General features: G+C 40.2%; 1 protein-coding gene across 2 annotated transcripts in view; it reads right to left on the reverse strand.

Annotated features, from left to right (window-relative positions):
• The window catches only part of efna5b (ephrin-A5b), a 111,535-nt gene that overhangs the window by 13,096 nt on the left and 74,130 nt on the right, over positions 1 to 24,309 (reverse strand). For both annotated transcript variants that reach the window (XM_054773198.1, XM_054773197.1), the window contains exon 2: positions 13,308 to 13,600. In XM_054773198.1, coding sequence (XP_054629173.1) covers positions 13,308 to 13,600 — 293 coding nt within the window. The remainder of the gene's footprint in view (positions 1 to 13,307; positions 13,601 to 24,309) is intronic.

Raw genomic sequence — 24,309 nt, forward strand, 5'->3', positions numbered from 1 at the left:
TGGCTTTGAGAAATGCCCGGTTGTTGTTTGGGAGCTGCAGATTCCAGGAGTCTGGGTTTAAATAAACCAGTGTCCAAGTGAGAGCACCAATACACACAACATGTTGCCTTCCCGACTTCTTTATGTCTACATTTCCATTTACGAATGAGACAGTTTGCTGGTAGAACCTCAAGCTCCCTCAAGCCGATTATATATATTTTTAAAAAGTGAGCGACAAAGGCAGCTTTACACATTCAGACATAACTTATGAAAAATGCTGAAAACCTGAATCGTTAATACTAGGCGTTACATAGCGGCACGTGCAGATGATCACCTTGACTCTACACGCATACTTGTGCTCGTCTGCAAGCTGTGCAAGAGAAGGAAGATGGAAGAACTTCCACAGCGCCGAGGCCCATTAAGCAGATGCTACTTGCGGCGAACGCACAATAGGAGGGGAATGATGAAGTAGGCAAAATAAAAGGGCTTGGATTTAGGCAGCTGTGGAAACATGAACGTCTCCCAACATCTTGTAGCTTCTGGCAAACCAAAGTCATCACTTGGGCCGCTGTTGACAAGGTGAAGCGGTCACGTCAATAACAAGAGACGAAGAAATGAAAGTAGAATAAACCTCAAACTAGGAGTTAGAGGAGTGACTTTTTAAGGACTCATCGTATCCCACCAGGGTAAGTTGGCGATAGTTTGTGTGTGCAGCACAGAGGTCACAATTTTATTAGGATCTTTTTCAAATGTTGTAGGTTTGGCAGTTTTTGAGAAGGGGTGTGTCCCATTTTGTTTTTTCAAATTACTATTACAGTGGAACCTCGGTTAGCGTCTGACCTTGCGCCACAATTTTGCCTCGGTTAGCGGACAGTATGGCACGCGTCTTGTCGCGTTAATAATACACTGCATGAGCCCATCTGTATTAATATATATATATTTTTTTTACAGAAAACGTCCTTCCTTGTTAGCATCCTATTACCTAGCGAACAAAATTGCAACCACAACCGGGAGTTTTGTGTCATTACTGCTGCCTAGTGACCATAATGCTACATATCACTTGTATTTCACTGTCTTTACTAATAATAGGCCATCGTTTACCACGAAACAGCGACCATTTATTAATTAATAATAGGGGATAATAATCAAACCGCGATATTGCGAGGGGCGACTGCACAGTCATACTAAAAAATGAGGGGTTAGCTTGAGGAGCAAGGCTTAGAGGCATCTGTCTCATATCTAATTTTTTCCATAAAATGTCTGTGGCAGTTTTCTAGCTCCCTCTTAATTTTAAAGCAGTGCTCAGACCACAGCATGACATGTGGAAAATCAATAGTTTACGAGTCCAAACAGAGCTCCATCAACACATTCATGCCTTCATATTCAAATCACAATAAACACCCCGGTGATGATTTACGTGCGTGAGGTGGTGTTGCAGCTTCTTAAAGCAGCCAGCACGCTGCAATCAATCACAGCAAATAATGTTTCATCACTGCACTTAAGCCCATCATAGCCAGGAATCAAAACATTGTTGTTGTGGCTAAATGTGCAAAACTGTGTGAGTGTGCATGGATAAGTATGATGACTAACAACAATGGTATGGGAAATAAGCAATTAGTAATTATGTGTCAAAGGTTAACATGTTTGTCTTGGTGAATCATACTCATGCAGATTGTCTGTTTTTCATACTATTTAAATGGTAGTCTATGGTCTATGGTAGTGCGTGAGTTGAAAAGGGAAGGCATGACCGTGATGTACTGCAGAGGAATGCCCGTCTGTCGCTCCATCTATCAGGGTTATAATAATGTATTCCAGACAGCATGCATCTGCGTGGATACGTCACCTGCATACGGCGTATAGCACAAGCAGACGTGCGTGAAGTTGTGAATCACATAAGTAACATGCTGTCATCTCACTTGTGAATGCCAATGACAGCCTTGATTCTTCATGTAAATAGATGACATGCAGGTTCCGTTCTTTGTGTTGTCAATGGAACGGTGTTGGCTCTTTGTCACTATTAGCCAGCCTCCTACAGCGCCAACTAAAGAGACTCTGAACACTCTCCACGGATTGACAGTGATTTGTCTATTACAGCCACTTTCCTGCTTCTACTTGCGTGGTACATCACCTATAAACTGCAATTCCCTCATATAAATGTTGAGCAATGAATTACAATACAGTACTTCCAGGATAGCATAGCAATCCCGTGCAAATCTGCCCTCTAGTGGTTGTCAGAAGTTTACTGACGGATTGAGATCTGATTGGACAGCAAAAGTACAACGAAGTTTGAGGCAGTCTCTTGGCATCATTGCTTTCAAACACCAAAAAAGAAAAGAACGGATTGTTACATTAAAAAAAAAAAAAAAATATATAATATAATATTAAAAAAAAAATATATATATATATATACACACATTAAATAGCATATGTCGGAAGGCCTTCATGTTTTCAGCATGTAATTAGTAAAAAAAAAAAAAAATCCTACATTAAACATTCTGTGCAGATGAATGACTACTGGCAGTTGTGCAATAATTGATGGTATTAAGTCAGCCTTAGTCTGGTGTTGCATTTTACATATCAGCTTGCCACTTTTGCAGACCGACATCTTGGAAAACATAATTTTGTAGTATTCTATAATAATAAAAAGCGTTGTTTACGCTGCACATATAGTAGATTTGGGAGTTAAGAATTGAGGATGTTGCAGAATGATACAACCAAATTGACAAGCGTGTTGTTAAATAAACACAACACTGAAAGTGTAAGCACCTCCTTCCAGGGTCCCTGACATGATTCAACAACTTTGCTTAAATATGTTATATATTGTTTGTAATTATGTTCTACATTGTTCGATTTTTGAAAGCAAACGCAAAAATTACATTTATACTTCATGGCGCCAGCCATGACGAACTAGCTCGTCCAACTAGCTTCATTTCCGGAAGTGACGTCATCGGGGTGACACCTCTCAGCTAAAGCGGAGTAAACAAACACTTCTCACGGTAGATCGTCAACTTGGTTCAGTATATTTTTCGTCAAAATAGCAGCCATGCCAAAATGTTGTGCTGCTGTTGGATGATCACAGTATTGAATGATACTGTGAGTTTGTTTTCTTTTCCAAAAGAGGAAGGTATAAAACAACAATGGACGAAGTGCAGAGAATGAGAGACAGATGGACGCCCACCTTGAGTTCTGTCGTTCGCAGTGACCATTTCACTGATGACTGCTACAAGAAGCATGTGGCTTGAAAGTACGTTATAAACACATTTTGAAAAAGTTTGCTATTCCGCTCGTACACAGGGGACAATGAAGAACGACCACTACGTCAACGTTGGCACAAGAGAGTAAGTCATGTCTTTTTTACATAATGTCTACTAAACACTATTCCACAATAGCGACAAGGCTGCAAAGCATTTTACCTGTACATGTTTTATAAACTTCTTTTAACAGCGCTATGTTTACTGTGGGGGGTGGCGGCGGCAATGGCGAACATTAATCATTGACGTGAGGCCACATGTATGGCCATTAAAACAGGCAATAATGAAGGATAAGCAACTCCAGCCTAATTTAAACTTATCATTCTGTGTTTTGAAGGCGACCAATCCTCATCTCCATGTCTGTAATGTAATGTCTGTAATGTCATGTAATGTTCACCATTGCCGCCTCCGCCCCCCACAGTAAACAGGAAGCAGGTATATCGTTATCAAAATATGTTTATGTAACATATACAGTATCATGTTGTTTAGCCTTGTCGCTATCATGGAATAGTGTTTAGAAAAGTCACTGCTGATGCACTACACTGCTAATGTGGATGTCATACAACTTCATTTAAAAAAATCCCAATTACCCCTTTAAGGCATATTTTCAAATACAACTCTCAAGTGTACCTAATGTTGTGGCTTGCGAGTGTCAGCACACGACCACATCAAGTAGCGTACCCACTGGGTTCACTTCTCTCCTGCTGTGGTATTGGATTCCTGCCCCCTTTTCAGATTAAAATAACTCAAATACAAGATTGTGTCCATAAACATGCTTGCATCAGCATTCTGGGGAGATGGCTTTCACTTAAACCGCCGCACCTCTGTGATCTCTGAACTGAGAAGTGCTCCCGCTGTCCTCGCTTATCTGGCCTGTCTGTCCAAGAATCTCACTCACCCACTAATGCTGCCTTTTGCTGAATTGTCAGTGTTGTATGCACTAGTACCGTATGTATGCACCTGTATGTTTGTATGTAGGCACTCAGCAGTGGCGATTTTGCACTAACACAGCATGTTCTTGACAGAAGTTACGAGGGAATTCTACTAAAGGCACAAGATTATGTTTAAAAGTGACTTGATTTTGAGCATGTATTGTGCGCTCTGCAACTAAAATGTCACATTTTGCTCCACAATTGGTATATTTGTACAATTTTGCACTGTGTCAAAAACGTGTTTTCCCCGCAACAAATACAAATCAAAATGTCACATAAAAACATAACTGCCATCAAGTGTTTCTTTTTTAAGCAGCAATTTCTTAACAGCTATAAAGAAAAAAACACGCTAGTCTAAACTTAAATGACAAACGATGATGGATTTGCTAAGCAGTTATTTGTCACATGTAAGAAAAGACAGTAAATAACATTTTAACAAAAATTGTAAAAGTAAAAAATGTTGAATCCATGTGTCAGAAATAAGTCCGTAAGTCCGAAAAAGCCGAAGAAAAAGTAAAATGTTGGTCAAAAATGATGGCTCAAGTCTCGCGTGATGCCTTGCTTGACAGCCGTTGGAATTCTGCAGATTTGTGCAACTTTACAAGCACATTTTCCCCTCCAAATATCGGGTTTGGTGTGACATCAGAGTAATTCATCTTTAGAGGTTACTCGTATGTTCAAATGTATTATTTTTTTAACCGCAGCTTTCAGAGCTCTCGGAGATACAGTACATGCTTTTCAATGAAGATAGGCTGCGCTGATTGAAATATGTTTTTATCAAATTCATTAGAAAGAGAAAAACACATTCTGAACACATGGAATGTGTGCAAAGTAGCCTGGTATTAAACAAACGAAACACAGGATGACCTCCATCTGACTACATTCTCTCTGTCCCGCTAGAGTTGATTAATCTCTCTTGTTTATTGCTGCAGAGAACACCACGTCGTGTCTTATTTAATTTCTTCACAAAAATCACTTCTTGAAATCTCGCAGCGAATTGGAGGGGCTGAAAACATCATTAAGTGGCGCTTGGACGTCTTAATTCTAATCCACAAACAAGAGAGCCAATCAATCATGCCACTGACAATACATTTTTCATCGGTGTGTTATTAAAGAGAAGAGAAAAGTCTGATATACTGATATGAAGACTGTTTATGCATGCATAGATTACATGTATGCATTCTGAATACCAGAGGGATAGTACGTGAGGAATTATCGATTGAAAAATCTCCCCATAGGGCAGGGAATGTCAGCAGTCAGTATGCCATGAATGCTTTAGAAGAGCTTGTTTTCACTTATACAGAATACATAAGGCCAGCATTTATGACTAATGTCTGCCTTGTGCGTTCAAGTAAAGTGACCTCTGCATTTGTGTCTTCTGCAGGTGTGTGCGGTATAGCCTTCTTGGGCGGCTAATGGTGCATACAGTCTTCTCTGTTAGCTAAGCGAGACTACATGAGGCACTCGCACGATGTAGGCAAATGCAAACTGCCAATCGTCACTTTCACACACTGGAAATGTAAGCAATGGCAACATTACGACTAGATCGTGAGATGAGGCATTTAAGGGCGCGTGCTTGTTGGTAAATTGGAAAGCTTAAATATGTTATGTATTGTTTGCAGTTATGTTCTCCATTGTTTGATTTTTGAAAGCGAACGGTAAATTAGCAAACATCACATTTATAGTTCTTTACTCAAGGTTGATAGATAGACCGATCGTTTCATCGGTTTTGGTTTCTTAGTTGGGAATTGTACTGATTTGAGCCTCCCGGTTTGGCATTGAAGATGAAATGTTCCATATTGTTCCATGTACTAGAATGATCAATATTTTCATGGTAAACACGATGATCAGGTATACTGATAAACTCTTTACTGTTTCAGGAGCTGTATTGAGTTCCCGGAGCCTTCTGGTAAAATTGTGAGGGTTGTGAAGTTGTGACAAAATGTAATTCAATATTACCACATTATTGTCTAATAAACCCTCATTTACCCAGTAAACACAGTAAACCCTCATTTATCGTTGCTAATTGGCCCCAGAACTGACTGTGATAAGTGAATTTCCGCAAAGTAGGATTCCTTATTTATTAATGACATATTTTCCATAGTTAGAGCATAGAAAACATATTTACGACCTTCTAAATACGTTTTTTAACATTAGTAGAGACCTCTAGACATGAAATAACACCCATATAGTCACCTTTGCACTCGTTTTACCCAATGTAGTACATATAAGAGTAAATAAGCCATTGAAGACAACAATAAGACTTGTGCTCGTGTGTGTTGCTACAAATGTGTTCACTAGGGGAGCTGAGTGGCGGGCGGATAGGAAGTGATGTCGGGGGTTTAGGGTTGAGTTTGGGTGTTTTTATTAGGGATTTTTATTCGGGATTATTGTGCCTGTTGTGAGATAATTCAAATCTGCAATAAATGCCTGTTGTTCCAGCGATCAAGTCTGGTGTGTGTGTGTGTGTGTGTGTGTATGTGTGCGTGTGTGTGCGTGTGTGTGCGTGTGTGTGTTTCTCACTGAAGATTACTGACACCTAGTGACCAATGTAGAATACTACATATCATTCACAGCGTCTTTTAATGCATCTTCTAAATGCCTTACTGTATATTTGAGATACAAATAAGTTCATTTACCCATTTTTATGCTTGAAAATGCATAATTAGGCAGTTTAAAAAAAAAAAATGTAATGATTTATTAAAACTTGATAGATTGAAGCTGCGCAATTCGAACCGCAAAGTGCCGAGGGACGACTGTACTGTTTCTTCCTTAATTGTAGGGTTGGGCATCGTTTGAATTTGAACGATTCCGGTTCCGATTTCTCATTTAGATTCTGGTTCTTAACGATTCTCAATTTTGATGCTTTTACGAGGCAGGGTCATAAAAGTTTGCAAGGTTTAAATGAGGGAGTTCTTTTTGGATGAAATGTCCAGACATTTCCATGAATTGAAATGAATGATACCAAGTTTTTATCAACTTTGCTATGAATTTCTTACAGGGCTATTTTCTACCATATAAATATCAAACATTTCAACTTGAATATAAATGTGATGTAAGTTTCTTTTTACAGGAGTACACTTTCACAGAAGATGTTGCAGCCTCAGTGTTGCTGTAAGCTATTTTTTATGACACCCTTGTTTTGTTAACACATGTAAACAGCATATAGCCCAAAGCACTCTTATTTTGAAGGCCGGAAGTGCGTTGTGTGGGTTGAGAAGGTCCCTTGACTGTTGCTAACAGAGACTGCGCAAATGAATCAACTTGCCTACCTCTAGCCGTAGCTCCCGTACTTTATTTACACCAAACTTTCACATCAGCTAGCATCCTGAAAGATCACTTATTGTGTGACTTTCCTGATTCTGAGTGCTTCTGAGGAAGTCTGACGTAGCGCATCAAAGACAAGGTACTGTTATTTGTACACCATGAATGTGTGAACATTCATCACGTTCATCGTGCACCCTACAATTGCAAGACGATTGGAATGTTAGTCCCGGTTCCCATCGATGCTTGAGACCCAATACTACTTAATTGTACTGATTTCACTGGAACCTTACGGCGAAATCGGTAGACTCTGCAAAGGTTTGATTCGTTTATTTTTGTCATGCCATAAATGCAGAAATAGCTGCATTATTACAACTCTTCTCACCTGTTGTTTAGCAACAGTTGGCCCAAACGTGACCTTGTTAATTAAACCTAGCCAGCATGTAAGCACGCATCAGCAAATGGTGAGTGTCCTGAAACAATATTTAACACTCAGATGACCATAACGCAAAGCCAGCAGACCTGCCGGTGGCACACAAACAAGATTAGCTGCAGATTTTCCGCAGCTGTGGCATTCGGTTTTGCTCTTTTAAAAGGATTAGAGATGAAAGATTAGAGATAATCAAGTCTGAGCCACTGTTTTTTTTTTTTCCGTCATGTTTTTCTACCATCTTAACTCCTGAATATTTACAATAACGGCGTATTAAGTCCAAACGTAACCTGAGAGAATAGCACATTTATGCTGCCTGTGTAGTGCTTTAGTTGAATAGTTGTATTTATGGCTGGATGATGAGGATTACATCGGAATAACAAGCGAGTGCAGCCATAATGCTAGAAACAGACATAGCAGATGAATGGGAAACATACCAGTGTCATTGCCATCATGTAACGACCTCTCTGTCTTCCTTCAGCTCTACATTCTGTCCACCAAAGAGACAGTCCAATCTGTCAGCCACCGTCCCGCCTGCTTTTTATGGACATTGGAGCTGGACACAATGGCGGCGGGAAATCACATGTCAGACGACTTCATGCTAGATGACTTTAATATCCGCCGTGGTAGCCAGAGAAGCTGTATGCTAGAATCATTCAATAGCCAATGAAGCCGCGGGCCACTAAGCCAATGCGGCGGTGCGGCGGCCCAATGGATGTGTTCCGCGGAAGCCTTGTCGGTCGCAGTGTAATTTAATCCGGCCCTCAGGACAAGCATCTCTCGACTGCAAAAAATAAACATTACAAGTCGAGACGTGGGCAAGTGGATGAAGTGCGTAACCTGGCGCTAACCCCGATCTCCATTTTTCCTCTTGTCTTCATTAGCATGACACTCAGTGCAATTTGGGTCTAGATGACACCGGAAATATTGCAATTTTTTTTATAAAGATAAATAACCAAATAGTGCCTTTGTAAGGCCTCTATTCTCAGTTTTCCAGACCCATTAAGGGATATTGGAGCTGGAACACGTGAAATGAAACGGATAGAAATCTAGGGTTATGAGTCGGTTAACTGCTTCATAAAAAGTTGCCAATCTACAATAAAAGCTTCACAGACATTACAGCGTTACCACAAAATTGGAATGCCCCAATGGTCTGAAAATTCAAACAGAGTTGTCAGGGAAAGGTTCAGAGGTTAGGGCGTTAGGATAACGTAATCGAATATCCAGCAGAAGTCGGGACAGTGGAATTCACACCTAACGTTAGTCGCTAGCTGGCTGCTGTTCATACTTTTCATCCATTTTGTATTATTTTTTAAATACAGTGGTTAATTTGTACATCTGTGTGACGCAGCGTACTTATTTGCTATTAAAGTAAGCTAGTGTTTATTGTAAAGCAGGGGTGTCAATGGCCACATTCAGAAACATTTAAGGATGTGGGTTTTTTTTATTTTTATTTTATTTTTTTATTGTTGTTTAATTGATTGAAATAAAATGTAATTAAATCATGTTTTTATTTAAGTTTTTTTATAAATTAATTATTAAATATGCTATGTCGTTTATCATAATATTCTGATAATGATTATTATTAGTGTGATAACCTGTTCAAATATTCAACATTTCCACTTTTTCTCTTTTCAATGCGAGCATAATCCTGCTTTATAATGTTTATGTTGAATTTTATGTGTGCAATATTCCCTGGGGCCATAAACATCAAGCCCCCGGGTGGCACTTTGGACACCCCTGTTGTAACGCATTGTAAGTAACTTTTTTATTTAACAAACTTATTTTTACATTTTTGTCAGATAAGAACGTCCAAAATTGAATGTACTTTGTCTGTGCAGTGAAAAACGATGTCAGTATGGCGACAGTTTGAAAGTCAATGATCTTCTCTGAGGGGAGGCTCACTGTGCAACACTTTGATACTGGTTGAGACCAACGTTTTGGCTTGGACGAGATAAAGTTGTGAATCCAAGATATTTTATTAAATCAATTTCAAATATTTCCTTAATCTTTCAATAAATAATGTCTAAATCGCAACGAAAACATCTATGAAGGCGTACAATCGGTTGTTCATGTAAATTAGGATTATTTGGCCCTGGCAGCGGTATACGATTGTACTTACTTATCCCATGTCAAGAACGTTAGAATTTATCACTTTCAGTGCAACATACTTTTCATCTTTATCACAAAATGCCCACAAACCTTAAAACTTCCCCGCCAAATAGCCGAATCAATAATGCATAAAGCAGACCTGAAACTAATGGCAGCCATTTCAGAACATGAATGTGCTATCAATTTCCTATTCCTCCATCAAATTTGTCATATGGTAGCAACTGCGCCCACTCCTCCACGTCCCAGGAGCACAAAGTCTTTTGTGGGAGGACGACAACTTCCCTCCATCACCTAATTTACATAAAACCCAAATTTCCCAGGTGGTGCCTTAGCTTTCCCTTATAAGACTTTTTTGGGTTCAAAAATAGACACCCACACGTGTATGGACAATTTCCTTACATATCGATCACTATCACATATCAAGTAGATGATTCATTTTCCCATTCAATGGTTGACTATTTGAGAGGATCAGTTTTATATCCTTCACGTTTACGTAACATTATAGAAAGGTTTTTAATTAAACATGTCATATGAAGACATTACGGATGTATTAAAGGATTAAAGGAGTTCATTCCAACTTAAAATTCTATGAATCCACGGTCTATTTCTCCTGAGCCACAGAGGTTTTGCTCCCCTGAAACCCTGTTCAACTTGAGATAACCTCACTGTGACTCCGTTTCCAATGCCGACACGACGCAGACAACTGAACATTTAACGGCAGTATGGCAGAGAGCATTTCTTTTGAAGACTCCACTATGATGCAGCTGGAGAATTGAGCGAGAACCCCCCAGCCTGGCTCATTAGAACTCTACCCATCTTGAATTCCTTTGCCGTTTTAGGGGTAGAAAAGAAAAAAAAAAGAGTCGATACAATAGTGAGACATAAAAGTGTCGACTTCCACACACAGTGAAAACTTGGTTGACGGATTGTGCGTTTGTTTTTTAGGTATTCTTCGTTTGTCCACCCTCCCTTTGGGAACAAAACAGCCTTACGATGTAAATCAATTTTTCGGGTGAAGGCTTACTGACTTAGGTGAAGCCAGCAGTAGTGGATTACACTTAAGTCACCAGGAAATTGATATCTCCTCCACTCCAAATATTTTATTATCAGAAAATTGGAATTAGAAACATTAAAAATAGCAGGCAGTTTTTCCTAGACAGCTATATTTTGTGGATCCCTATTACAGCTGGGCTGTCAAAAAACAACAAAAACAACAAAACCTTTAAAACTAAACAAAACAGCTCACTTTTTTCTGTGACTTATTTGGCATTTTAGTGTTTTTTTAGGGATAGGCATTTTACTAGACACCATTTTTGAATATTATTTCTAAATGTCTCTCTTGTAATGTTCTGAACTCCTGTTTACATGCCAATAATGCTGCTCTGAGGAGTTGTGCCATAGGACAGGTCGGCATGTTCTTCTTTAGATTGAATCAACAGCACCCCTGCTGGTTGCAGCCAAGTAATTCACTCTGTGCCTCAATGGCTTTAAGATGTGATTCATCAACAATTTATTGATTATTATGCCCATCCCTACCGTGTACACAGAATGATATGTTTTATTATTTCCTTGTATATTTTATGTACAATATTGTATATTCAATCCATCCATTTTCTATACCGCTTGTCCTCACTAGGGTCGCGGGTATGCTGGAGCCTATCCCAGCTTTCTTTGGGCGAGAGAGGCGTACATCCAAGACTGGTCGCCAGCCAATCGCAGGACACATATAGACAAACACCATTCACATTCACGCCAATGGACAATTTAGAGTCTCCAATTAACCTAGCATGCATACAGTATATTTGCAATGCGGGAGGAATATTGTATATTAATATACATTAGAAATGTAACAATTACCCATATTAATGATTAACCGTGGCGAAACTTCCGAAGGTTAGTATTACCATTTCAAATTAAAATTAGTGTAAAACTGTGATTCATAACCGTACTTTGATAAACTGACAGACCAGTGACGCTGCTCATTTCCGTGTTTGCTACGTTGAGTAACTCTCCGGCAGCGCCAACTCTGATGGAAACAAAACCTGTTGCTCTCAGAAATGGCACCCACGGCCCACAATGCACTGTGCGATCACGTGCCTTTTCGAGCCCTGTAAGCAGCAAGCCCTCAGAAGAGGGCGCACATGTGCAGTTTTCAACGAGCACCTGCAAACAGTGCTCATGAGTTTTCCTCCCGAGTAAAAGAACAACATCTGAAGTCTAGACATATTTTGGATTTGCAAAGGAATAATTGAATAATTGAAGACACTCAACCTATAAAATACATTTAAAAAGTATCCGCGAATGAGGGTAAAACTTCCAATACAATGATCATCTCCGTGACCACCATCCACAACTTTTCAGCGAGTGTCAGATAAGTAAACTTGTAGTTGAATGAATGGTTTGTCTGTCAAACATTCCCATAGTTTGCCAATAAAGGAAACTTGAGTTAAGTGTTCAGTGGGTTTTCTGCTGTGTACGATTGCTGGTACTTCATTAATGCCTACGCTGCTTCCAAATTCGAGCAGATGCATTGAGTGAGACAGAAAGGCTGACATCGATCCGGTTAATTTTGAGAATAAAAACATTCTGTGTTAAAAACAAATCCTAGTGGAAGCACTGCAACATGTTTTGTTTTTACAAGACTAATGTTACTGTGTGCGTGTGTATGGCAGATGATAATAATCATCACCAAGAATAGTAATAATAATAATAATAATAGTAATAATACATCTGATTTCCCCTTATTTACAGAGTGGGTATGCAGCAGGCTACAGCTGCCTCAGTTACATCATCACCTGCTAAGGAATGTATATTGTGTGTGTTGTTTATTTGTTGAGTGTTAGCATAGTTAGCAGTGTGGAGAGTGCCAGTGACTTGCAGCTGACAACAGCTCCTGTGTGAATGTTCAATGCGCCATTGCAGTATTATTCTACTACATTGGCCACTAGGTGTAAGGAACGTTACGCTGAGATAATAGCCACCAAGTATGCTGACGTTGCTAATGTGACAGTCTATGTAATTAATGTCTTTTTTATGTCTAAGATGTCTTATTTTGTATTATGTCAACTATATTGGGTAATACAAGTGTAAAAGTGACTATAGGAGTGTTATTTCATGTCTAGAGGCCTCTAATAATGCTAAAAAACATACTTAGAAGCCCTTAAACAGGTTTTCTGTGCTCTAACTATGAAAATATTCCATTTATAAATAAGAAATCATTCTTTACAGAAATTCGGTTCTGCAGCCAATTACCTGCAATAAACGGTACTCGATATTTTCAGAATTTTGCAACCCTGCAACTGATTGATGTATCCCAAAAGGTAAAAAATGAGGACTCACAAATGTAGTAATATTCTCTGCCCGGTCTGAACTCAAAGCCCAAGGAGAACGGCGTGAAGAGCTGGAACTTCTCGGAAAACTTGAGCGGCCCGTTAGGCGAGTGCGGCCTGTTGCACTCCCAGCGTTTGAAACCCTTGAAGGTGTGGTCGCACGTGCTGTAGCCGTCGTAGTTGACCATGTAGAGGACGTAGCGTTCCGTTCGCTCCTCGGGCACCGAGTCTGCGTAGTGCGGGCAGTAGACATCCAGGTAGTCATTTATGCAGACGTCGATGTGATAGTCCCCACGGTGGAATCTAGACACAAAAAAAAAAAGGTCACATTGATGGACGAGATGCGTGAACCGCCGCTTGCATTACTGAAAGTGTCGGAATTGAGCACATATGCAGCGAGCGAGCCGCACTCTGTCATTGTGGCGTGGAAATTTACTGGCAACCGCGCTCTCATCTTCAAGCTTCAATAAATTTTTTTACGCAAGTTTGTTTATCTATAAATCTGTCATTGCGACACACACGTCCACCCACATTGAGGGAGAAATGAAGTGCGGGAGAAAATATCTTCGCTAAAGAAGAAAAACAACTTGAAAGATCTTTGCAAGTCAGGCCAAAGCATCACAAAAGACCACTGGGGGATACACGGAGGTCCAGATGAGAAATGTCATCATGAAGAGGCCGCATGGAGGTCAGGGGGCTTCCATACACACTGATTCATCACAACAAACATAAACACACACTCAACACATCCCCTCTGCTGTGGAATTCCCTAAATTAGAGAGCAGTTCCCATGAGGGTGTGCAGCGGTGTGGCTTTAGGGGTCAGGGAGAAAACACCCAACACCTGTAAGTCACGCCAGTGTGTCTTTTAACACACTCTTCAAGCTCTCTCAGTGTCACAGTTGTGGCCACTAAATTACAAATGGACACTCACATGCACAGCTGGTGCTACTGATGCATTTCACCAGCAAATCCAGTTGGCCAAAGCGCATACTGACAGAGCTGGACTCATGAGAAGTGGTCTAATCCTACTCATGTAACCATTTCACAATGATTTTGGATTCTGAAAAAATGAGCAGACCAATCAGCATCCTGGCTGCACAGTTGTAATATTGAACTTGCAATAGAATATGACACAACGATCAAACGCTTTTATAGTAAATATTATGAGCATTAGTGGCGTGGCGGACTACATTAAATGCACTTGGGGGCCCTCTTTGGCCTACCCCTTTTGGAAACAATGGTGGCCCACAGTGACATTAGCCTTGATGCTGCCATAGCGTCAGTTTTAACACACCTAGACAACATCATTTTCTAGACTGGTCTAATGTTGATTCATTTTTTGAAGAAAATATTATAAATAAATAAACTACTCTTATTTTGGAATAATTAAAATGTCTGTTTAATTAAATTAAATAAATAAAGGGTCCCATCATGACACAATTTATTCATTTTATGCATATAAAATAAACCGTATTCAGAAAAAAATTAATAAAAATGATCATTATTTATTTAAAAAAATCAAATGAAAATTTCCAACAAATATATATCATCTTAGAATGCTTTTCTTGATAGAAAATGTTTTCACACACTGATAGATTTGCACAAGAGAGTAGTTTCCTTGTTGATGGGCTCATCAAAGATACAGTATCACTGACAGAACAATCATCCAAACACCTCCTGATTTCTTATTTGCAGTCCCTGCCCTTTTCCAGTCACTTTCTGTTAACCTTTCCCTTAGTGGATTTGTGAAACAAACCATCTGGCATGTCGGATTAAACCCAGTCTGTAAGACTCGAGCAAACTTTTAATTGAAAATGAACGCTGCAGACTAGAAGAAGAAGAAGGGTTTCCTCAAAACTGGAGACTCGGGATTAACATACATAAGAAATGCACACATCACAGTGAACTATTTCTGTTACTGAACTGTCTACTGGAGTCATTCTTGTAGTTGGGCTGAAAATACATTCTCACTTTATACGCTCTCCATCCAAATCTCTCTAGTTGCATCAGTGCGGAGTTGCGACTCAAGGATGGATTTTGTCGGATCAAGACGCCGCGTATGTGCTGGGATGCTTAACCGTCTCGCCTCTAGTACGACATACACACATAAGCTCACAGAGCAATTCCAGCAATCAGCTTTGAGCGCCTTTACATGTCACTTAATTTGTGTTAAGAAAATAGAACGATTATTGTCACAATGAAGTTGAAAATGTCCCCCACGGCCATTCCCCCTTTAATGTGTGCATCTGTGTCAGCTTGTTTTCCTTTGCATATTCATTTCTGTATATGTAAGCAGCAACTGTTTTCCCCTCCTCCTCTTGTGTTTACTCTTGCAGGGTAAATACCCATGTGAAGCGTTTACAAGCAAAGCATGAAGCAGCTCATCTGTAACATCTCATTTAAAACATGTCTGTGAGGTCCAGGATGAGCCACGATGCATTTCTCTCTCTCTCTCTCTCTCTCGCACTGTTTTCAAATGTCACTGACTTAATGGTCACATCCGTATGTGATGGAGAGGAGATATAGAATGTGTGCTGCCCTTCTCTCCAACGCCTCAGCAGTCACAATAGCGGTGGATGGCCGTGACTGCAAATGAAGCCGAGGATGTTTGGCCTGGTGAGCACATAAAAGTGGACGTAAAAAAAAAAGCATTTGTAGCCTATAACGCACACATACTGTATGCACACCCCTTGCACTTTGAATTCAAGGTGCTTCTTTGTCTACGGAGCAGCACTGAGACAGAGCTGCTAATGGCACCAAGTGAACAAGCGCAAGGGTAAAAAGTTTAAAAATAGTAGCGCTAAGCTTGCAGTGAGTCTTGGGGTATGGCTGTTACTGCATGCATTTATTATAAAGAAGATCAGCGCAATGGGTGCATGGATGAATGCAGAGGCGCAGATATTCTCCTAGTTACTGCACGGCGCTTAGCTTGACTTCAACTCAAAATAATATTGAAACTTCAAAAAACACGACGCATTGAACACAACAGTGTGAACAAGACACACGCATTCTCAACAAGCAAAGCTTATTTAAACTACCCTTTCAAGCAAGCTTGTTATGAAGCACGACCTTTATTTGTGGTTTGCCTGGTCACTTGTTGCTAGGCTGAATTCGTAAAGCAAAACCATTTGCAGAGAATAATTAGATATGACCGGGAAGTGAGACGGATATAAATAAGGATATTGCTCCAAAAAGCACTATCAATTTATTTCTATAATCTACATTCAGTTTTGCAATTCAAGGATTACTCTGTATTAAATATAAACTACTGTAAATATTGGCAAGTAAAAAAATGTTTATAGGGACGGCAGCTCTGATTGCCAGTAGCTGTCTTGTGAGCCGCCTCTTAGCAGGGAGAGGAAGTCGTACTTCACTACAAAAACTGACATGTTTAAATATACATCAGCATCTGTATGAGACAACGCAAGCAGGATTCAAATGAACTGTGTCAGCTTAGATGAGTGACATGGAGACAGGGGATACGCAAGAGTAACACCAGAGTGCACGGGGAGCACGAAAAGTGTATCTTAAATAGGTGGAACATGCAGTTGCAGAAGTTAAATAGTCTGTTCTTTGGCAGAAAACACAACCAATTCACCATAAGTCGGTAATAATTTACTTTTATATATATATGTGATAATACAGGTAAAATAGACAGCATATATGTACCACTGTTAGAAAGCCCATAAAATGTTTACATGTTTATGTCTTCATACTTCACTGTTTATTTGCAAGCGCTGGAATTTCGCACTTTGTTTGGCCGTCCTTGAAATGTATCATAGTTGTGTTATCTGTTCATCGATCAGCTTCTATTATCATTCATTAGTGGAGAGTACCTGTACATTTTATACTTGAAATGTGTTTAATAAGTGTGTGAGGCATATAAGTGTGTGAGGCTTAAACCTGGATTGTGTCATGAGTGAACGATGGCAATTGAAAAGAGAAGGGGAGGGTTGTGGAGATGAATTTAATCTAATAATTGCAACAATCACTTTTCTTGCAAATGTTCAGCTGAAACCTGAGGAGAGCATCAACGTCAAGCAAGAAGAAGTGTTTGGAGGAGGGTGAGCCGTGTGTCAGAAATTGACATTTTTACAGGCGCCTCATCTCAGTTACTCACGTTTCTTTGCTATTTGCTGGTGGTCCCAGAAGGTAAACCTAGCAAAAAACAAGGTTCTACTGTACACACATTTGGCCAATAAAGTTTGCCACTGAAGCTTAGTTTGAGTGGTAAAATCCAGCCCTTATCTAATTTCAATGTGGTGAAACAAAAAGAGCGGAATCACATAAGAAGTTGTCGAGAAGGTTTGCGGTTGGAAGAACAAAGCACACATTTGACCCAGCCACTACATTTATTCTGTGTGTAGTTTATAAACATACTTACTGCATTTTTTGCAAAGAGGTGGCGAGGCATGCCAGAGGAGGTCTTTCTGGCAGTAAAACAAGTAATTAAGGAGCAGAGTTAAACGGCAGGCTAATTGTCAAATGGTGATAATTGCATGTCTTTGTTATGGTGCAGCTGTCTCAGCAGGCTGCGGGTCACGCCACAAAGTCAGGCGAGTGCAGACATGGAGGACTCACATTTTACATAGGAGGGAGGGGAAAATCTTTATTACCAACTGACTACATAGGCATTGCAATCGGGGGGGGGTCAAGATATGTCCAAGCAAACATGCACAAAATAATACAAAAACAACCCAGAAGACTTCAGGAAGAGAGAGAGGGAGAGAGAGAGAGAGAGACATAAGCACAAGGCAGCGTGGCTCGCCATCTCTGATTGGCTCATTTCCATTTCAATTACACAGCCCAGTGACACCACGGGTAGACAAATGCACACCTATCGGCGCACTCCCCTGCCCCACTCACACACTGTAATGAACTCCCATCAGGCACCTCTCTGAGAGAGAAGAGCAGAGCAGTCCTCCAACTGAGATGAACAATTGAGCTCTGGTAGCAAGAAGAATAAGAAGAACTTTCCAATGTGGTCCACTAAAAGGTGCAGGATTAAAGAGATCACGTATGATGCTTTTAGCTTTTTGGATGAGCAAACCGTGGGAATTTTCTCCCGTGGAACCCAAGAAGTTCCGGTAATAGCGCAACCACAAACCACACTACACTCCAAGGCTACACAAACACACACACAAACACACACACACACAACAGCTGCTGTCAACATGTTGACCTCACGTGTGGACAGGTAAGACAAAGTGCAGATTGTTTTTAAGAACTGCAAACAATCCATATTCTCTTGACAGAGTGATTGCTCTCTCTCTACCTGAGCAGGAGAACCCATCTTTGGAGCTATACCTTTTATTTTTCCATTTTTTACGCCCGCCTGGTTTTTTTTCCCCCCGCCTTGCTCGTGACCCCGAATCAGATCTATTTACATGACTTCACCTCCCCCTTACAGCTGATATATTTTCAATTCTATATGCTGCAGCACTGTTTTGTTTGGCTGATAAATCAAATCAGCAGCCAAGGAAAGTAGAAATGCATGAGGGACCTTAAAAGGGAAAAAGGTGCAATTGTTTTGTCCCAACTTTTTTTTTGTGTTTTTTTTGGTATTCACGGGATGCTGCTCCTTATGAAGCATCATTTGTTGATTTTGGTCCGGAGGGAGAATATATATCAAGTAGGGGATGAACTCTGACTGAACCCAGATTTGGATTACACATGCAAAATCTATTTGGGATCTCTCAACACGTTTTTGTGTGCTGCAGATGTACGACGCAAACACTCTGTGGTCTTTTGTGCAGATGTCTAATTATGCACAAACGCTGCGATGTAAAAGGAGGAAAGGGTAGAAACGGAACCTTTAAAGTCATTGATGGTGGTCGATACCTCATCTGTTGCCGTCAAATGTACAAGCCATGTTTTAGAATGTTTTTTTCGGTCACACAAGCGTAGGACTAAACCATAAATCAGTCTCTCAAGTAGAAAAAGAAGTGAACCACTATCTGATGACAAGTGACAATGCTTATGGTGATGCTCCATTCTTAATGGCATAAATATGAGTCTACTTAGCGGTGCATTGTGGCGTAAAAAGACAAAGAAAGCACAACCAGCATTTCATACACTGACATTTTCAAAGACTTTAGAGGTGCGTTGAAAACCAAATTGTACAACCTCTCAGGTGTGCAACTTTAGACATTCCATAGCATTATATAGCTTTAAGATAAAATAATTAGATCACTATTATTGTAAATAACAAGCAAAACGAATTAATCAGCATTTAGAACACTGACATTTAATGTTACCGTGTTATTTTCTGATGGCAGAAGACTATAATGAAGAGCAAAGCGACGGCGAGCAGCAGATAACCGCATCCAATATTTCCACTCCACAATCATTTCTGCTGTTAAATTAAATTCCTCTCACCAGCCCGACATTTCAGCAAGTCTCTTTTCTTCAGAGATGGGAAGTATTTTTTCATTCTTCTCTTTTTGTCCAGGGGACTGACAAGAAATGACAATACCACCCTCAAGAATACTCATATAACAGTCCGTGATATAAAACAGACTTTGTCCAGCCGTCTTAACAATCACATCAAACTGTGCTCGAGCTCAGACACGGCTACGTGAGATAACAGCAAAGAATGGGAAATGAATATTATGGAAGGTATGATGACATATCTGAGAAAGAAAAAGTAGCCCTCTAACAGCCTGTAGACACGATGACTGTTTAACCAGGCGACCTAAAGTCAAATATTGGTGGCGACTTCTCACTGCACATCTAGCTGTGCTCCTTGTTGTTTTCAGTGAGCTTTATCTTTGACACATTACAGATAAAAAACATGTTTTACGCCTCCCTATGGGTGGTGGATGTTATTACGCAGCAGCAGCAGCTTTATCAGAACAGATCTTCATGAAATAAATATTTTCTTATTGTTCAAACAAGGGATGTCCAAACTTTTCCCAACGAGGGCTGCGTACTGAAAAATCAAAGGACGAAGGGGCCACTTTGATATTTGACATTTTGCAAACCGACCCATGTTGATAGTTATATATATTTAAAGAAAAAAAAACAGCCTGCATATTATTATGAACTCTTTCTCCACCGCTTGTCTTCCATTTGTGCTGTTGTTTTTCAAACTTGCAAATATTTAAACTTTCATTCATTCAGTCATTCTCTATGTATGTTGGAGTATGCTGGAGCCTATCCCAGCTGACTTCGAAAATCGAAATAAAAAAGGTGTGGACTCAAGAGTGGAAGTTGTTTGTGGTTGCTGTCGACTCGCGTCGCGGCCAAGTTCTGTCTCATCATGTCCTCTGTAGGCATCAAACTAGATGCCAGCTATGGGAAGTTGAGCTACATTCATGCTGAAGCAACTCTTCAGATTGTGCTCAATACAACACTGGCATGGAAACCGGAGTTGACATTCAGAGAGATTCTAACATCACTAACGTTAACCAACGTAACTAATGTTGTTGATTTTACACAGTTAGGCCTGTCACCATAACAAAGTTTGCTGGACGATAATTGTCTTACAAATTATTGTCCATAATCGATATTATTGAAGACATTTTTAGACCATTTTTTTAAAGAATTATATGGCATAAGTACATCATATCAAAAGGAATACACTTTAATTTCTCAAGAGTATTTAACATTGTAATTGGACTGTCAAGAGCTTTTACATAAAATTGCAGATGTAATTGTAATAGTTTTATTGTAATAGTTTATTAATGTAAGCTTCTTTTTTTTGGCAATTTATCGAGGCCAGCAAAATGACCGACTTCGGCTTTTTTTTAATATCGTTCGATTAATCGATTTATCGATTACCGTGACATGCCTACACATAGTGAATCAAGGGCATGTCATCAAATGGCCCTCCCTGAATGTTGAAATGTATCCAGTATGTATACCTCAGAATGCGTGGGAGTAGTGGCGTCACAGGATGAGCATGCATGAGTGTTGCTACTTACAAGAGTTGACAGACAAATTCCGCCTTGGCTAACAGGCCAACAGGCCGATAGCTTTACAGTCTCGGTGGGACTTTGGGAAGATAGACACACGACGAGAGACTTAAACAGTATCGTATATACTGTAAGCGCTAATGCCTTGGATGCTTTAAAATGTGTCTTCACGGTTATTGCACGTATACGTTGTAAAGACGATGCATTTTACAGCATCCATGTGGTGTTGCTTTATTGGGGGGTGTCTACACAGAGAGGGAGCAGGTGGTCAAGCCAGTATAATATAGCGTCTGTCAGCAAAGAGGGACAGCTACTCATGCATTCCTTCATCCCGCTTACTTTCATCCACCCTTCTCCTCATCCTCCTTCTGCTCCCCTTCCTCACTCGTGTCACCAGTCGACAACCCCCACCTCCCCTCGACACCACCACCACCCTGGACTGTGATCTTAACGATATTCATTTCTGCCATTTATGTCTGTCAGGGCTCATTTCGCCCCAGGGAGACAATGAATTAGGAGCAGCGACAGACAAGTTCTTGTTCTGTTCTTCTGCGTGCTCTGGCTAGTTGTTTGATGTCGTCCGTATCGGCGTGTTGTGGCGCAAATCCAAATCAGAGATGTGAAGGGGGGAAAGAAAAAGAGAGACAGATACTTCCTCTGAGCTCCACGACTCTGCCAAACAAGCAACTTTATGGCTGTGAAACACTGATGTGTGGAGACTATATACAGTACGGGACACCCTGTGTGTGGGGGGTTTCTGTGCGTAAAAGGGTTTCTTTATGTCTCCTCCCGTCACCAAGGGAGTCGGGAAGAAATGACACATCCCCCCACAACATCCTGTCAGACCCTGAGGCCATCCTGCTGAATTATAGCCTCCCCAAACCCACTTCAGTGCCTTTGTAAATACCGTATGACTTGTGACTAGAGTAGGCGTGCACGCAATTGTATGCACACTCACATCCAGTGTCAAGTTATAGTCAATTGACTTGGAGACAAGTTGCCATTAATGATATACTGTAAGAGAAAGAATAGCACTAAAAACGGTCTTAATGGTGCCGTAAGGGTGAGGACATCCCACAAGGTTGAAGACCACATAAGCAACTTTTGCAGTTCTTTTTATCCATTGTTGCTGTGGACACTGGAGATTGAAGGGAGGGTATGTCTTCCCTGGAAAAAAGGCTTATATTCAAGGTCTAGAGATTTATACATACTAACCAACAGGTAATTACTTCCCCCTCCTACAAGGTCAGAATTGTCATGAAGTACTTGTACAACAGTAAGATCAATATTGGATGCGTATGCCAGTGTTTTTTCCTTGAGGAAACGATTATATTCATGTTCTAGAAATGTGTGCATGCAAATCAATAGGTGGCGCCAAATGACTTCTCCGTCAAGCAACTCAGAGCTTTTCTTCCTGAAGCTCACACACACACACACACACACACCAGTGACCTGGAGAGATGCAGCCGTAACACAGAGAAAAGTGTCCTGAAGTTTGGACGAATGTGCAAACAACAGAGGAGGCTGATAATGCTGATAAAAAAAGACTGAAAAAGAGGGCTCGTCTAATGTTTGTCAGTTGCGGCAATATCGCGCTTTGAAGGTTCTGCGCAAAAGTCACAGTAAATAAATCAATGCCAGATCTACAGTCCATTTTGTGGAATCTCTCGCTTTTTTAATCTGTTACCCGGATAGCTTGCTTGCTTGCATTCAAATTGGATCCAAGACAGGTTGCTTGCAAAACAAGAAAATGCAAACGTGTCAGCAGCAATTAATGCGTGACATGACTAAACCACTTTAATAGAATAAGCACGTAAACACAAATACAAGTTAACATCCCCATGTGCATGTTTGCAGTTGCATTAATATTGCATAATGTCAATGCCTGTGCAAACTCCTATGGAGCTAAAGGGTCTCTTCAAAGTAGACGACTGTTATTAGCGGGGAAAAACACACTTGGTACTATTCTAAATATTAGAGACACAGTAATAAACATATTGTTACATTGATATCTCTGACACTGCCTGTCTCTTTAGAATAGATGATCAGACGTGCTTACTAAAGGGTCCCGGAAAGTAAGTAGCCGCTCCTGCACTTTAAAAATAGCTCCTTCCAAAGTGGAGAAAGCGGTCAAATTCATTGTGTTTTCAATTGGTGCGCTTGGATTGTGAAGTGCTGCACTTGTTTTAAATAATGGAGGAGAGCGACTTACATCATCTGCACCGTACGAAACCTCTCTCTTTGTCTCTATTTTGTTCCAGCCTGGACAGACTTTATATAAGGAATGTCTCCTGCGCTCTCTCTGTAAAAAAATCTGGATGGAAGAGCTAAAACAGGACAATACAAAAAAACGAAAACAACTATTATGACGCACACTGGCATCGCCCTGCACAGACAATACATGCGCATGGACAAACACACTCTGACCTTCAAAGTAGGTTGCCATGGAACCGTGTCGGGATGTTATGATGGCATCGCTTTCATAAAACCTTGGACCCTTTCACAGTTCACAAACTGTTGCCAGTATACAACAAGAGTCAGACATGTACACTCAAAAACAGAGAGCGCTAAACCGTCATTAAAATACGAATACTTTACTGGCACCATATTGCACTTACTAACAAAGCTGTAATGAGAGGCTAGAATAAATAAAATAAGCTCAGTATCAATTTGATAAAAGACTTTTCATATGTTTGTATCTCAAAAGTATTTACTTCGAAAGCATGTTTTTTTTTCCCCAATGGAAAACCTCATGCAACCTTTTAACGTGTAAAGTGTATACATATGTCAAACACTTTTTGTATAACGTAAAAACAACATTAAACTTGACTTCAAGTGACAAATGAAGAAGGCGTACTGTGGAGATGAGTACAAGTTTACATGTTTTACAAGTGTAAAAATAAGTTAAGCACGGTTGCGGGTACAACTTAAAAAACAAACTAAACAGTGCGTATGTAAATTCACATACATCCCTGTGTACATTCCTCTTCCTCGTCTCTTCTCACATTCTTCTTCTGCTCCATTTTTTGGAATAGGCGTTGCAAAAAATGCCAAAGAAAAAGCAAAACTTGTACTCAAGTTAATTATCTGATGC

This window comes from Dunckerocampus dactyliophorus, chromosome 4 (genome assembly GCF_027744805.1).
Source record: "Dunckerocampus dactyliophorus isolate RoL2022-P2 chromosome 4, RoL_Ddac_1.1, whole genome shotgun sequence".
Classification (NCBI taxonomy): Eukaryota; Metazoa; Chordata; class Actinopteri; order Syngnathiformes; family Syngnathidae; genus Dunckerocampus; species Dunckerocampus dactyliophorus.